The following is a 15,619-nucleotide window of genomic DNA, read 5'->3' on the forward strand; positions in this document are numbered from 1 at the left end:
GTGCACCCCAGGGCCATCTAGTGACCCCCCCCCCTTGCACCCCAGGGCCATCTAGTGACCCCCCCCCGTGCACCCCAGGGCCATCTAGTGACCCCCCCCTGTGCACCCCAGGGCCATCTAGTGACCCCCCCCTGTGCACCCCATGGCCATCTAGTGACCCCCTGTGCACCCCAGGGCCATCTAGTGACCCCCCCCCCGTGCACCCCAGGGCCATCTAGTGACTGCAAGTGACCTCCTGTGCACCCCAGGGCCATCTAGTGACTGCAAGTGACCTCCTGTGCACCCCAGGGTCATCTAGTGACTGCAAATGACCTCCTGTGCACCCCAGGGTCATCTAGTGACTGCAAATGACCTCCTGTGCACCCCAGGGTCATCTAGTGACTTTAGTGCATCCCAGAGCATCCTTTATCATCTAGTGACTCCAGGGTGCATTGTGTGTGCCATGACTCCATTGCATCCCAGCACCCCTAGCACAGCACCCTTGCACGTCATAGCCCTCCCCTCTTTTGGGGGTGTCTAATTACGCTTTGCTGGCTTCTTCGCCTGTCTCCTCACCTTCCTAAGGCTGTCCACTTACTGTCAGAATATCCATACAGTGGCTGCATCTGATTGGATGCAGCTAATCTGGAAATTTTCTGCCTGGCTCCTTCATTTTTTTTTTTTCAGTGAAAAAATGTCTGGCAGTAGGCGGCCAACTCTACAAAGCAAATTTTGGCCAGTTCATCAGCGACTGGCTGAAATTTGCACAGTATATGGCCAGCTTAAAAAACCTTTATGTAGCAGCCTGAATAGGAAGATGGGGAAATAATATAGACTATTACTTGAGTGTGCTAGGGCTTCTTCCTCCAGCACAGATCCAGAGATTACTACTAATGAGAAAAGGTATTTAGCAGTTTATTTACTAAAATAATTGCATTTCTGTGTACTGTGGGAGACCAGATATAGTGAATGCAGGGTCCTGGGTTTAGTAACACTTTATTTGTACATTTTTGCTTACGTGGCTATTTGTATATAGAGTATATTATATAATAATTGGAATATGTTTAGGCAAACATGCAAAGTGTAAAATTCGCATGGAAAAACACTTTTAGGCAAACCTTACAATAAATGATTTGTAAGGTGGGCTCACTATAATACACAATAGCTTTCCCTTGATTTTGGTAGCTTGTTGTTAGCTAGAGTATAGTCTTAACCACTTGCCTCCCGCCATATAGCAAAATGACAGCAGCAAATTGGTTTCAATATACTGACCGCACGTCGTATGACATCCAGCAGGATATGAAGCCGATGCCCCCCCCCAGAGCACGCATTGCAACGATTGTTGGTGCGGTTTGTCAGTCTGACACATCACAACACGATGTAGGTAAGGAGTTTCTGATGGCTGATCACAGTGTAAAGAGGAAGAGCCGTTGATCGGCCTACCTCACTCGCGCCTGTCAGTCGCGAGTAGAGGAGAGCCGATTGCTCCTCTGATGGGGGGTGGGGGGGTCTGTTCTGAATGATTATCAGTGCAGCTCCCCCTGACGACGCCCACACTGGATGACCAGGAACACCACTAGGGCCACCAGGGATGTCACCACCAGGTATGCCACCCTAGACCACCAGGGGTGCCAGTCAGTGGCCACAATGGGCATATTACTGATTGGCAGGCATTATTGTTTGGCACTGATTGGCATCCATCAATTGGTGCCCATCGATGCTGCCTATCAGTGCTGTATATTAGTGCCCATTGGTCCTACCGCATCATGCCCATCAGCGCTGCCTTATTAGGGCCTGTCAATGCAGCCCCATCAGCGAAGGAGAAAACTTACTTATTTACAAAGTTTTGTAACGGAAACAAAAAAAGTATTTATTTTTTTCAATTTTTTTTTTTTTTATTTAGCAGAAAATACAAATCCCAGAGGTGATCAAATACCACCAAAAAGAAAGCTATATTTGTAGGAACAAAATGATAAAAATTTAGTTTGGGTACAGTGTAGCATGACCACGCAATTGTCATTCAAAGTGCGATAGCGCTGAAAATTGGCCTGGGCAGGAAGGTGCATAAGTGCCCAGTATTGAAGTGGTTAAAAAATTGAAGTGGAACAATTTTTATTTTTATTACATGCCAACAGACCTTTTGATAGTTCTCCTTCCTCGATGTTTCTAATTTGGATGCATTCCAAGAAACTTTGTTGCAATGCTTACAGGCTTGAATTATACCTGTACTTGTACTACAATTTATGAAATTTGATTTGAGAGAGTGAGGAAAATAAGCAGCCTGTACTTTGATGCTTTAATTGGGAAGACCATCTAACAGTCTATTGCTGGATCTCCTCCAAGTACCAGGACCATCACTGGTGTGACACTTTTCTGGGCAAAGACATACGGTTGGGTAGCATGTTATTTTAGGGTAGTGGCACAATGAATTTCAGTATGTACATTCTGATACTTATCCAGAAAAAATATTGGACAACTTGGTGAAACCGAAAGTCCATTACCACCATAAGGGAAATGTTTTTATTTATTTATTTTTTGTTTTGTTTTTTATATTTTTATTACTTTTTTTTTTCCTCTTCAGAATTATGAATTCTTGATAAATTTCAATAGGAAAATCATGACTGAACAGAAGAAAATTGGGTATAGGCTTGTTGGGGGAAGCAAAGTCCATCACCACCATAAGGGAAATGGTTTTTGTTTTTTTATATTTTTATTACATTATTTATTTATTTTTTTCTTCAGAATTATGAATTCTTGATAAATTTCAATAGGAAAATCATGTCCGAACAGAAGAAAATTGGGTATAGGCTTGTATTTCAATTTTAATGTTCATATTTATCATTTTCTATTGAAAGAAGACAAAACAGCACATTTTCAGCTGTTGTCTAAAGTCGTTAACCTAGTTGCTTCTTGTGTAATCAAATATTCTACATGTTGGCTGAATGCCTCTGCTTTTTGTTTAGTATGCAGTCTATATAATCAGAAGGTTAAAAAAAAATCTACAGGGATTTCCTCTGTTTATCAGACTGAAAATGTTCTGTGAGGTGTAAAATTGAGGCAAGGAGTTCCCGTTTTCTTGGTTTCTGTGCAATACTTTATCTTTACAGTGTTATTTGTTCTCATTATTAAAGATTTATATGGTACCATCATCTCCAGTGATGCTTTTCAATGTAAGTAATACAAATAAGTCAGAGTAACACAGGTAATAAGCGAGAGTAAAACAGGCAATACATATACATAAATGGCAATTACAATCAGATGTCTAGCAATGAAATGTACCTCTAACAAAATGGGATTTCTATGTGCAAAACTGCCTTTAGGAGCCAAGACCCAGCACTTATCCATTTTCTAGCTGCTAAGGCTTTATTACAGACTTTTTTTGCCTTTAAGCAGCTAATAAATTGATTTTTTTTTTTCTTTTTATTGTGCTACTTCGGATCCATCACTATATTAAAAAGCAGATCGGAGTCCTCCTTTAGAGTCCTGCTGTCTGTGTCCCAGAGATGATTTCCCCTCACTGAGAGTTGTCACTGGCAGTGGCGTCACTAGGGTTGGTGTCACTGGCAGTGGCGTAAATAGGGTTGGTGTCACCCCCCCTCCCCCGGTCACTGAGCAATCCTTCTGTCGGGTGACACCCGGGTGCGGCCCACACCCCCCCCCCGCTCCCCCCTTGTAAGGCCACTGGTCACTGGAACAGGTGTGTCTATTGGGTGATTTCCCAATGGATAAAAATGTAGCCTTCCCCCCTCATTTTTGTTTCAAGGACAGAAGTCCTTGAAACAAAAGTAAATCTCTACAAAGTGGATACAGACATCCGTGAAACTTTCCAACAGTTTTTACACATCCTACTAAAATCAGTCTTGATTTTCATTTTATTCACCCAAAAGGGGAAAACTTGACACTACATATTGTGCAATGCAAAATTTATTATTATTTTCGTTATTATTTTTGTTTTGTTTTTTACATTTGTGTTGCATATTTGCAGATTTTGAATAACAGATGGAAAGGTGTTGCAATGAAAGCACCCAGAATTTGAAGATAAATAGCTTTGCATCTATATAAGGATTGTTAGTGGAGTTCCAGCCACCTGTGCAAAATAAAAAGTCAGCAGCTACAAAAATTGTAGCTGCTGACTTTTAAAAATCAGCCACTCACCTGTCCCACGATCCAGCATTGTGCTCGCCCCAATCGGCCTCACCCACTGTCTTTGGTCCCCGGCATCTTCACTATGGGCTTGTGGCTTTACAGCCTGGTGCCCATTGCGCATGTGAGAGTCACGTTGCGCATTGTGAATGTTGAGTGCAGTCTTCTGGGACTTGTCAGTGTCCCAGAAGACTGCAGGAGGAAGGAGAACCTTGGAACAGAAGTGAGAAGCAGGTACCTGTCAAAATCGGTACATGTTCCCCCCCGCCCCGCTCCTCAAAGGTGTCAATTGTTCAAGAGGAGCGGGGGAAAAGTACTTAAATCGTAACTTCCCCTTTTGGGTGGAGCTCCACTTCAAGGAAAAAATAAAAAGATTTAGTTTAGGACACAAGGTATGCTTGTTTCCTATTGTTGATGCTCCTGTTAATACCTAAGAGGCAGTAACTAAAAAAGAGAAATAAAAAAAGTTCCCTTTTAAGAACACCTGCCATTTTGTTCGCTCCTATTGCTTAGTGCACGCAATGAGAATATCGGACGGAAAAAAACAAAACAAATTCAAGGCGATTGTTCGGTAATCTATTTGTTAGTACACAGCTATTGAGAGCCGATGATGACGGTTCATGTGAAAATATCCGAAGGGACAAGCATGAAAATTTTTCTTGTAAGATAACACAACTAACAATTTTCTTGTAATTAATAGAGTATTTGTATGAAAAAAATCATGTGAACAAGCCCACACATGCTCAGAAATAAAAGAATACATTGCAATCATTACATCACTTCTGAAGTTGTATTTTGTCTTATGAGAATTTTCGTAACTTTAGTAACCTATTTGTTATTCGACTAGCGTGCAAAAACCCCCCCCAAAAATGGACGCTCATTTGTCCGGTGTTCTCACTGTGTGTACAAGGCTTAAGAATGCAGAATAATGTGCTAAGATGGGGGACTGTTTCATAAACTGTGGGAGAAGTAATTTAGTGGGGGTTTTTTTTTCGAGGGGGGGCTTATACAATGTTTTTTATAAAAAATCTAGGCAGTTTTCTTGCTTTCATATGAATAACCTGTATGCGGCTGGGACTGCTGTAAATTAACTTTTAAAGTAATTTGCAACATTACTCCCCTTTTCTCTATGTAGCTGGTCATGTCAAGTGATAAGCTATCCACATTGCAAATGCCACTTGTGAACCTGGATCTGGATATTGTCAAAAATAGAACAATGACACCCATTTCCATTGAGCTGAATAAAGAGGAACTGCAGAATCTTATCAATTCTTTAGAGGCGGCTAATAAGGTATTTGTATTCCTATTTATAACCTTTCTTTTTTGTCTTTTGGTGCTATTTTGGGTTGCTTTTTCAATGTGGAGGTGACAATGGATTCCAAATTTTTAAAGAGTATGTTTGCAGTATGCACTTTGTACCACATATCCTGAACAGATGTCATAAAAACCAGTTATTTGCTAAGTAAACATCGCTGTACTGTCCCTTATGTTTAGGTGGCATGGCCTCTCCATAGGGATTTCTATGGAAAGATGGGAATTACCATCTTGTATAACATCCCTTACAGCTCTGGTCTCAGATTTTACCTACACTGTCAGGCTACTGGTTGTACACGAGTACTCACTGATGTCTTCATCCAACATCTTATGTCTAATTTAACTTTTTTCTTTGAATGAATCCTTTTTTTTTTTTTTTTTTTTTTTTTTTTTTTTTTTTTTTTTACTTCTAGGATAGAGTGGCAAGGGTTAGAGCCTCATCTATGCATGGTTTTTCCTTCTGTGCCCTTTTTAGGGGGGATTTCCTTCACTTTGGACCCCTTTCACATGAGCTACCCAATCATGTTCGCCTAAAAAAACTGACAGGCGGACCTGATCCAACCATCCATTTCCCTCTATGGAGCGGCAGGTGTCAACAGACACGTTCCCCATCTGTCTAGTGCAGGGCTTGACAAATTTTGTTTTGATTCTAGGAGCTAGTTTGTGCAAGTTTGGGCACATGCAGGGGGAGGGCACTTTACACAGTGCAGTGAAAGGCATGTGGACCATCCCCAGTAGAGCACAGGCCCAAGGCAGAAATACAGCTTTACAGGCTGTACATTACTTGGCCGCCATATGCATGTAAAGCCTAGTGGGGGCCATAGGAGATCCAGGGAATCATGCCACATTGGGCTTCTTTTACATGGACACCTCCATTAAGTAAAATCCGCTTGCTCAGCATGGGGAACTCTCCCCTGATCCATACTGAGCAGGCGTATGACAGGTCTGTGTCCCACTCTCCTCTATGGGGCTATCGGTTAAAAATGGGCTGCCTATCCATTTCCATCTGATCTGACAGATGGATGGAAAATAGGACCACCATCTGCCAGGTGTCTGCTGACATCCGCCTCTCCATAGAGGAGACTAGAGGGTCCGATCAGGTCCGCCTGAAAAACTGACAGGCGGACCTGATCAGACAGCTTGTGTAAAAGCGGCTTTTTTTCTGCTTTGTGGTTGTGGCATGACAGGGAGAATATGCAAAACTGAAGAGAATGAAAAAATAAATTTTAATAGAAAAAATTAAAATAAAATTAGTAGAAAACTGTTTCCATTTTTGTGGGAGTGTAACAGAAACTGAGGCAGTTCCAACCAGTTGCCTGTCCTCTCACTGTTAAGGAAACGGCACCATATCAAGCCCCATAACACCTTCAACCTCTCCCCTCTATGGAAGGAGATGTCGGAGGTGGGCAGGCAGGGGAAACCCTTGGCGCCATCAGTTCCCTGGCCAATGTAAGCATCTTGCTCAAGCAGGCCGCAAAGCCGCGCCCTCAATTTCTGGCTGGCGAGGCATCTTAATCAGTGCACCGGGGGGGGGGGGGGGGTCTGCCACAGTGTAGCTCGGGTGCAAGGTCGCTAATTTTAGTTACCAATGCCACCTGGCTCCTGAAGTTTGTCGAGCCCTGGTCTAGTGGATTGGATGGCTGTCGGATGTAAACAGACAGGTGGTCTGTTTTACGTCCGTCTGCCCATAGAGGGCAGTTGGCTGTGTCTGCTCTGCATAAGCGCAGCAGACATGGACACAAGTCATCCACCTGCTTGGCGGGGATCAGCGGACCGATTCCCTGTCGGCAGAGTCCACCCCATGTGAAAGGGGCCTTTCTATTATTATGTTACCAGGAAGTGAGATAAAGGGGGAGATTTATTAAAACTGGAGCACTCAGAATCCAGTGCAGCTGTGTGTGGTAGCCAACCATCTTCTAACTTTAGCTTGTTCAATTAAGCTTTGACCTTAAGGCTGGGTTCACATTGGTACGACAAACTCTCCGGCATTGGGAGCTCATGACGTGTGAAAAAAAAAATGTTTCTCTATGAGAGCCGTCTTAACTGGACCGACACAAGTCGGACCGGCTTTGAAAATGCTCCCTACATTACTTTGGTCCGACTTTGATCTGACTTCAGCCTATTGAATATCACTAAAGTCGGATCTCTGTCTTAACTGATCCAACTTTGGCATGCAACTGGTGCTCTGATGATCTTGAAGGGGAACTCCACGCCAAAATGTAAAAAAAAAAAAAAAAAAAAAAAAAAAAAAAAACTTCATGGGTTACCCCTGCAAGAGCATACCAGGCCCTTTGGTCTGGTATGGATTTTAAGGGGAACCCCCAAACCGAAAAAAATATGGCGTCCCCCAAAATCCATACCAGAGCACGCAGCCTGGCAGGTTATGAAAGGGGGTGGGGAAGAGTGAGCCACCCCCTCTGAACCATACCAGGCCGCATGCCTTCAACATGGGGGGGGTGGGTGCTTTGGGGCAGGGGAGCCTTGTACCCATTTTGATCAGGACAAGGCCTCTTCCTGACAACCCTGGTCGTTGGTTGTCGGGGTCTGTGGGTGGGGGGCTTATCGGAACCTGGAAGCCTCCTTTACCAATGGGACCCCAGATCCCAGCCCCTCAGTCTATGTGAATAAGTGGGGTACATTGTATCCCTACCCATTCACCTAAAAAAAAGTGTCAAAAATAAAATGCAGTACATAGGTTTTTAAAGTAATTTATTAAGGCAGCTCCAGCGTCGCTTCCAATTTCTTCTCCCCTCTCCGGGTCTTCTCCACTCTCCGCGAATGTCTTCTAGCCCTCTCTGGGTCTTCTGCCTCTGCTGGGTCTCCTCCGCAGTCTTCTCGTTCTTTTGCTGGGTCTTCTCTGCTGTCTTCTCTTCTGACAGTGGACAGAGGGAGAAGAATCGGAGAAGGCTATAAGATATCAACAGAGAGTGGAGAAAACACAGAGAGGGGAGAAGAAATTGGAAGCAACGCCAGAGCTACCTTAATAAATTACTTAAAAAACCCATGTATTTTTGACAGATGAATGGGTAGGGGTACAATGTACCCCGTACTCATTCACATAGGGTAGGGGGGCGGGATCTGGGGGTCCCCTTGTTAAAGGAAGGCTTCCAGATTCCCATAAGCCCCCCGCCCGCAGACCCCGACAACTAAGGCCAGAGTTGTCGGGAAGAGGCCCTTGTCCTCATCAACATGGGGACAAGGTGCTTTTGATGTGGGCCCCAAAGAGCCTACCCCCCCCCCCCCCCGAGTTGAGGAAATTCTGCCTAGTACGATTCAGGCGGGGGGGGGGGCTTGCTCGTTCCCACCCCCTTTCCTGACCTGCTGGGCTGTGTTCTCGGATAAAGGTCTGGTATGGATTTTGGGGGGCCTTCATGCCATTTTTTTCGACGTGTGAGGTTCCCCTAAAAAACTATGCCAGACCAAAGGGCCTGGGGTGGTCTTGGAGGTAGTCTTTTTTTAATTTGGCGTGGAGTTCCCACTAAAGATTCATACCAGACACAAAGTGCCTGCATTGTCGGGATCAAAGTCGGATCATTGACGACGGACTGATGTCGCACTTCAAGTCGCAGGGCAAAGTCAGATCCACAGCCGTACCACTGTCGTGTCATACCAGTGTGAACCTGGCCTGACGCTTCGACTATGGGAGCACATGTCGTATGACATGTACATATCAATGGTTCCCAATGAGAGCCGTCTTAACTGTTCCGACACAAGTCGGTCCAACTTTGAAAAAGGTTCCTGCACGACTTTGTTCCTACTTCAGCCCATTGAATATCATTAAAGTCAGATTCTTGTCCTAACCATTCGACTTGTGACATCCGACATGGTGATTACAACAGCAGTAAAAGGAATTTATGTCATACTGGGATTGTTTTCGTTGGTCAAAATACAAGTCGTACTATGTCGACCTCGGAGCAAAATCTTATCTTGTTCATTCAAGTCAGATGGAAGTAGGACCGATGCCGCAGGGCAAAGTAGGATGGCAGCCGTACAACAGTTGTGTTGTACCAGTGTGAATCCAGCCTAAAACATGGAAACTAATTGGTTTCTATGCAGAGCTGCACCAGATTGTGCACACTCCAGTTTAGTAAATCAACCCCAAAATGTCAACAACGGGGCCAAAGACGGGACCAAATGCATGATAAAAATTGTAATGTTGGCCAATATTGGTTTATAGTCATTTTCTGCAGTCAGCAAGATCAACATATTTTTTTCAGGTTAACCACTTCCCACCCGGCCAATGTATATATACGGCCGGGTGGGAGCCGCCTGCTCCTGATAGGACGTTCAGGAACGTCATTCAGGAGCAGCGGGATCGCGCGCGCGCGCGCCCGCGCAGCGGCGCGATCCCGATGTGCTCGTGTCACCCGGACACGGCACATCTCAGATCGGCAGGAGGGCTCTGTGATTGGCCCTCCTGATCACATGACGGCCGTGTCCAATCACGGCCGTCATGTGATGTAAACAAACAGCCGGTTGCTAGGCAATCGGCTCTCCTCTCCTCACACGGAAGTCACCGCTGAGAAGAGGAGAGCAGAACGCTGCAGCCGGCTGATGATCAGTGAGTATGGGCTGCTTTTCACAGCTTTTTACTCACTGATCACCAGTGTAGTGTAAACACACAACACACCACACAGTGAAAACACAGTCCCCACATATGTCCCCAAAACACACATGTCCCCAAAACATACATGTCCCCAAATAATAAAAACACATGTCCCTAATAATAAAAACATGTCCCCCACATATGTCCCACTAAAATCACATGTCCCAATGATTATCTGCACACATATGTACGTGATCACCTGCACACATATGTACATGATCATTTGCGTACATATGTCCGTGATCACACAAACCAATTATTATACACTTAACGGAATTTTTTTTACCAAAAACATGTAGCAGAATACATTTTGGCTTAAATTTATGACAAAATTTGATTTTATTGGATTTCTTTTCAAATAGAAAAAAGAAAATATTGTTTTTTTCCCAAATTTCCGCTTTTTTTGCGCTTATATCGCAAAAAAAAAAAACTGAGTCGTGAATAAATAACACCAAAATAAAGCTCTATTTGTGCGAACAAAATGATAACAATTTCATTTGGGTACAGTGTAACATGACCGCGCAATTGTCACTGAAAGCGCTAGAGCGCTGAAAGCTGAAAATTGGGCTGGGAAGGAAGGGGGTAAAAGTGCCCTGTATTGAAGTGGTTAATTAACAGCCATGCTGTAAACCAGAGGGTTGGGCGAGATCTGTTCAGACTGATTGTAGAAAGTTTTTGAGGTGGGATACACCCCTGCCTTCTATCCTGAAAAAAGGAACTGGACATTTGGCATAGTCTGATGTATGCTGGCACTGCTGGACTTTATAAAAAGTGAGGCTTTGCAGTTTAAGGGGGGATTTACTAAAACTGGAACACCCAGAATCTGGTACATCTGTGCATAGTAACCTATCAACTTAAGCTTGTTCAATTAAGCTTTGACAGTTCAATCTAGAAGTTGATTGGCTAATACACAGCTGCACCAGATTCTGTGTGCACCAGTTTTTAGCAACTCTCCCCCTCACACTGGGTTCTCACTAATGCGATGTGCGAACCACCACGATTCCATTGTCGGTTCCCGCATCACTCCTCTCCCATAGGCAGGTTCACACTGCCTTGTGCGAACTGCTGCAGTTGTCATTAACAAGGTTAATGACACTCCCGGGTTAGTTCACCGAATGCAGTGCGAACTGTGAACTTGCACAGGAATCGGATCGCATAGGTGAGAACACCCATGCAATCCAATTCTAGTGCGGGGAAAAACAAGTCCCTGCACTATTTTCTGTGTGAATCCAATGCAAGTTCAGCCATACATCTGTATGGATAAACTCTCATTGCTCAGAGATCGCATGTGATTGGCACCTGCAGTGCGGGTGCGAATCATATGCGATCACTAGGATCACGCTATTGTAAACCCAGGCTAAATGTCATGGATGCACCCTATGTTATATTGCCAAAAATGTGTGGACATCTGACCATTGCGCCCATATGATCTTGTTGGAAACCCTATTCCAAAACCATGGTCATTTTTATATTAAGCTGGATGAGACCTGCCTTGCAACCTGTGTTCTAATTCATCCCAAGATGTTCAATAGCACTGAGATCAGGGCTGTCTATAGGCCCACCTAAGTTCCTCCACATAAAATGCAACAAACCATGTTTATATGGGCATGTAATAGAAAAGTGGCATTCTCCAAGGTGTTGCAACAAGGTTAGAAGAGCACAATTGTCTAAAACATCTTTGAATGTTGTAATATTAACATCAATATACTTTCCCTTAATTTGTTTTTGTCTGTGCTGTTATAGGTATGTGTTTTTTGGCTTGGTCAGTCCTGTATGAATATTAACAATTTTTCTTCTTCTCAGGTTGTCCTACAACTGAAGTAACTGAAGACCATTTTCTTATTCTTGAACAATATGGATGTCTCTACCTATCAGCCTCAGAAAGTTAGGCATAAGATATAATTGTTTTATGTAAGGTGGCCATCATGCTCAAGCAATTTGAGTGGTGCCATATGCTGCTGGTAATGAAGTCGGTTAAAAAAAAAAAAAAAAAAAGTTTCAACAATGTGTTTTGGCACAGACTTTTCACTAGTTCTTGATTTAACCATTGGTATCATTTCATAGTATTATTTTCTTGTTCTTACCTATTTGTAGTTCATTTTATACATGAAAAATGTATATTTTTTGTATTCGGTTCATAGCTACAATAATCTGTTCTATTTTTTCATACTAAAGTTTGTGTTTTCATGTGGTTTAAGTGCATGAAAATTGAAGTTTAAATTTGAAATGGCAGGTTTTTTTTTTTTTTTTTGCCAGAATCTCAGAAAAATATAAAGTATAACCTGTCTTTTAAAAATTGGTAAATTTTGTGAAATAATTATCTGGATATTTACTCTTAGTTATTCCACACTGGTATTCAAAAAGGGTGCAATAAAATACATTTCCGATACACTGTATTGCATACAAACATGGGAAGCACCTGATGTGCTATAACTTGTGCCACGTGGGATTGCAAAAGCCCTTGTAACAAATAATTTCCAAACAGCCAACTTCCTGGTGCTTCTGTGAGATTATAAGGTGCCCATAGATACCACCAGACAGTGCCTGCATAGTTGCAGCACCCGTGTCCCTGAGCCATCCGTATGGGACCAATGACCACCAATTCAAGAGGGTACTTCATTGACCACCAATGCAGAAAAGCATTCTGTCCATAGACCATGGGTTTAAGGAGGGGTCTTTCTAACTTACTACTGATGGTATGGAGAGCTTTTCTGACTGACCACCAATTAAGAGTGCACATCTCCCACTGACCACCAATGTAAGCGGTCACCTTCCCCACTGAACACCAATATAAGGGATCCTTCTCCTTGATCACCAGTGTAAGAGGACCCGTCACCCACTGATCGCTAAAGTAAGGGATCACCTTTCCCACTGATCACCAATGTAAGAGGTCTTTCTCCATGACAACCACTGTAAGGGGGGCCAATCTCCAACGATGCCATCGTATTTTTTTGCCCATTTGTAATTATGTTTCATTTCAAAACTTTTCTAAAAAAATAATTTGGTCAGATACCATACGTGAGTGTTAAAAAGCAAGAAAAAAAACCCCAATTTTTTTACATGTCCGAAATGTGACCTTTTTTATTTTTTTTTATTTATTCCTTTTAGCTATAAATTTCTGTTAATACTGAACTACATGCACAGGGGCCGCAACAGAGGGGATTTGGGCATTCAGGTGCTGTTCGGTCACCCTCTTGTTTTGCAAGATATTTTGATGGCACTTACCATGGTTATCAGAGCTGTCTTAATAAAATAATTATTTTTTAACAAGTGTTTTTTCACTATAAACTATTAAAAATTCTCACTGAATGTAGTGAAACTTATTACAGGATCATCTCACCCCAGATGGATCCCCAGGACTAATGCTGCACCAATGAGCAAACTACATTTTGAATAATCTTGAAAGAATGAATTGTTGTTGGAAGGTACATTTAAAAATTCTGAGAATATGAAAACTTTGGGGGCTTCCAAAGCTAACTCTGAAAATAGCGATTGTCTGGCTTCTGAAAACTACACGGCTAATTGAAGTCTAAAAAAAAAAAGTCGGAATGTCTTATTATGCCTATTCTGTTTTTAAGGAGGAAAGGCATTAAAGCAAATCATTAGAATGGCAGCCAGGCAATTAGCATTCTTAGTACATAATGGCATCCCACAAATGTCTCTCATCTTTCTCTGCCCTGTCTGTGCCCCTGTTAGGGAGTGTTACCCTATTTGTCCTGTTGATCGTTACCCTGAAAATGTAGAAGACATCTAAAATTTTTGAGTGGTCACCACAGCAGAAATAGAGGAGAAATCTTCCAGTGGAGATACTAGTTCTAGTGATTGTCAGGGATTTCGCTCATTTTGGATGAATTTCCTCTTGTGTCCCATTATGGCTATAGGACAGGCAGTAAAGGGAAACCTTCCCAGTGGAGCACAGTAGGCAAGAAAAAAAAACAAAAAATGGTTTGAAACTCTTGCTTTCTCCATTCAAATTGAAGAAAAAAAGGTTTTTCCTTCAGTTCTGCTTTAAATGAATTGTAGAGTTGTCCATAGTGGTGTATTTTCTACTGGTCTCCCTGGATTTATTCAGATAAAATTAGAAAATTTAAGAAAATTTAAGTAAATTGTGAAGATAATCGCTTCTTAGAAAGCAATATAGCTCCTGATTAAACTTTGGAAAGGAAATACAGGGAACAACATTGCAGACTTCTTCTGGAAGGTCCTCGACTTGGTATTATAAGGGAACTGGCTTATGCTGCCAATTGAGAAGAGTGGGGTCTCCAGAGACCAGTGAAAGTGATGGGGCCCAGAGGAGTGTCTGAACAAGAAAAGGGATTCTATGCACCTTGTTATTTAGATGGTGCATAGGAAATGTAAAACCCAAACCTAAAACCAAAACTGTAATATATTGGATGAAAATGCTCACTCCCCATACTGCATCTATGTAGGAGCAACATTATCACCCTCAACTTCTGTCCTAATTTGGTCTACAAATACCTTCCCCCTCCCCTCCTTTCACTATATAGCTGGGAATCTTGTTCACAGAAGATAGTTGGGAAATCTGATAACTTTGACATTTCCATTCAGTGTACAGGAAAGTTACAAGGACTTTGGATTTCTGTCTGGATCAACAGGAATTTTTTTGTATATGCGTAAAATGAACTTGGCCTCAAAAAAAATTCAGCCACCACATCTAATTACACATAAGCTACAATATATAATATTTTTGTTCTTAGGTTTAAATATACTTCAAATAACCTCTGTGTTGGGTTTTATTTGGACTTGTTCCTCTAAACTATAGTTTTTAAATGTGAATGGTGTTCTCTTTAATTCTGTAATTGCTTGATGCTTCATCTGGCAACATCTGACAGTGCAGCAATTTACTAAAGTTAAAAAATAGATGGTTGCTACCTGCAGCTGTTGTAACTAGAAATTTAAAATGCCACTAGGGTAACCACAAAGTGAAATTGCATTCTGTCATTGTATTCCGTCTAATAACATTCCAATTATAAATGTGTCAGAACCATTAAATGGAATGATTAAATGGCTAAGTGCATAGCATATGTTCAATAAATGTTAAATTAACTGAAATGTCATTGTGTGTAAAATGCCTATGAAACGCAGTCAAATATTCACCAGGATATTAGTCATTAGCAATGTCAAAGCACATCTCAACGTGTGTGTGATTTGTATAGAGCCAACCATTTACAAGGCACGTCAAAGAACACTACATACCTAAACTTTCATTCTTTAAAGAAAAACACCAGGGAAGCAATAGGCAAAATATTTCAGTGAACTGGAAACATTTGCCATTATTCCAAAGTCAATCTACAATGTCTGGAAGGAAACCGGTCATGAGAAATGCAGAGGTGGCAATGCTAAGTTCTATAAATGCTACTTGCCTGGTTGTCCTGCTGACCTTCTGGCTTCTGTACTTTCTGAACAACTGACCTGGTGTGACATGTATGCTAATTCAGATGTTATGATGTTACTGGCTTCGGATTTATTCTAGGTCTGTGACTCAAAGTTTTAAAGTCAGACACAGCCAGACAACAAACATTTCTAAAAGAATGTCAGCAGTGAGGAGTTCTGACT

At 42.2% G+C, this 15,619-nt stretch overlaps 1 protein-coding gene across 1 annotated transcript in view; it reads left to right on the plus strand.

Annotated features, from left to right (window-relative positions):
- COMMD8 (COMM domain containing 8) overlaps nt 1–15,115 on the plus strand; it is a 39,198-nt gene extending 24,083 nt beyond the window's left edge. Inside the window, exons 4-5 of the mRNA XM_077477536.1 lie at nt 5,258–5,413; nt 11,846–15,115. Coding sequence (XP_077333662.1) covers nt 5,258–5,413; nt 11,846–11,866 — 177 coding nt within the window. The 3' untranslated portion in view covers nt 11,867–15,115. The remainder of the gene's footprint in view (nt 1–5,257; nt 5,414–11,845) is intronic.
- The last annotated feature ends 504 nt before the right edge of the window (nt 15,116–15,619 follow it).

The sequence above is a fragment of the Lithobates pipiens genome, unplaced genomic scaffold (genome assembly GCF_037356315.1).
Source record: "Lithobates pipiens isolate NorthernLeopardFrog02 unplaced genomic scaffold, aLitPip1_a1.2 Scaffold_13, whole genome shotgun sequence".
NCBI lineage: Eukaryota > Metazoa > Chordata > Amphibia > Anura > Ranidae > Lithobates > Lithobates pipiens.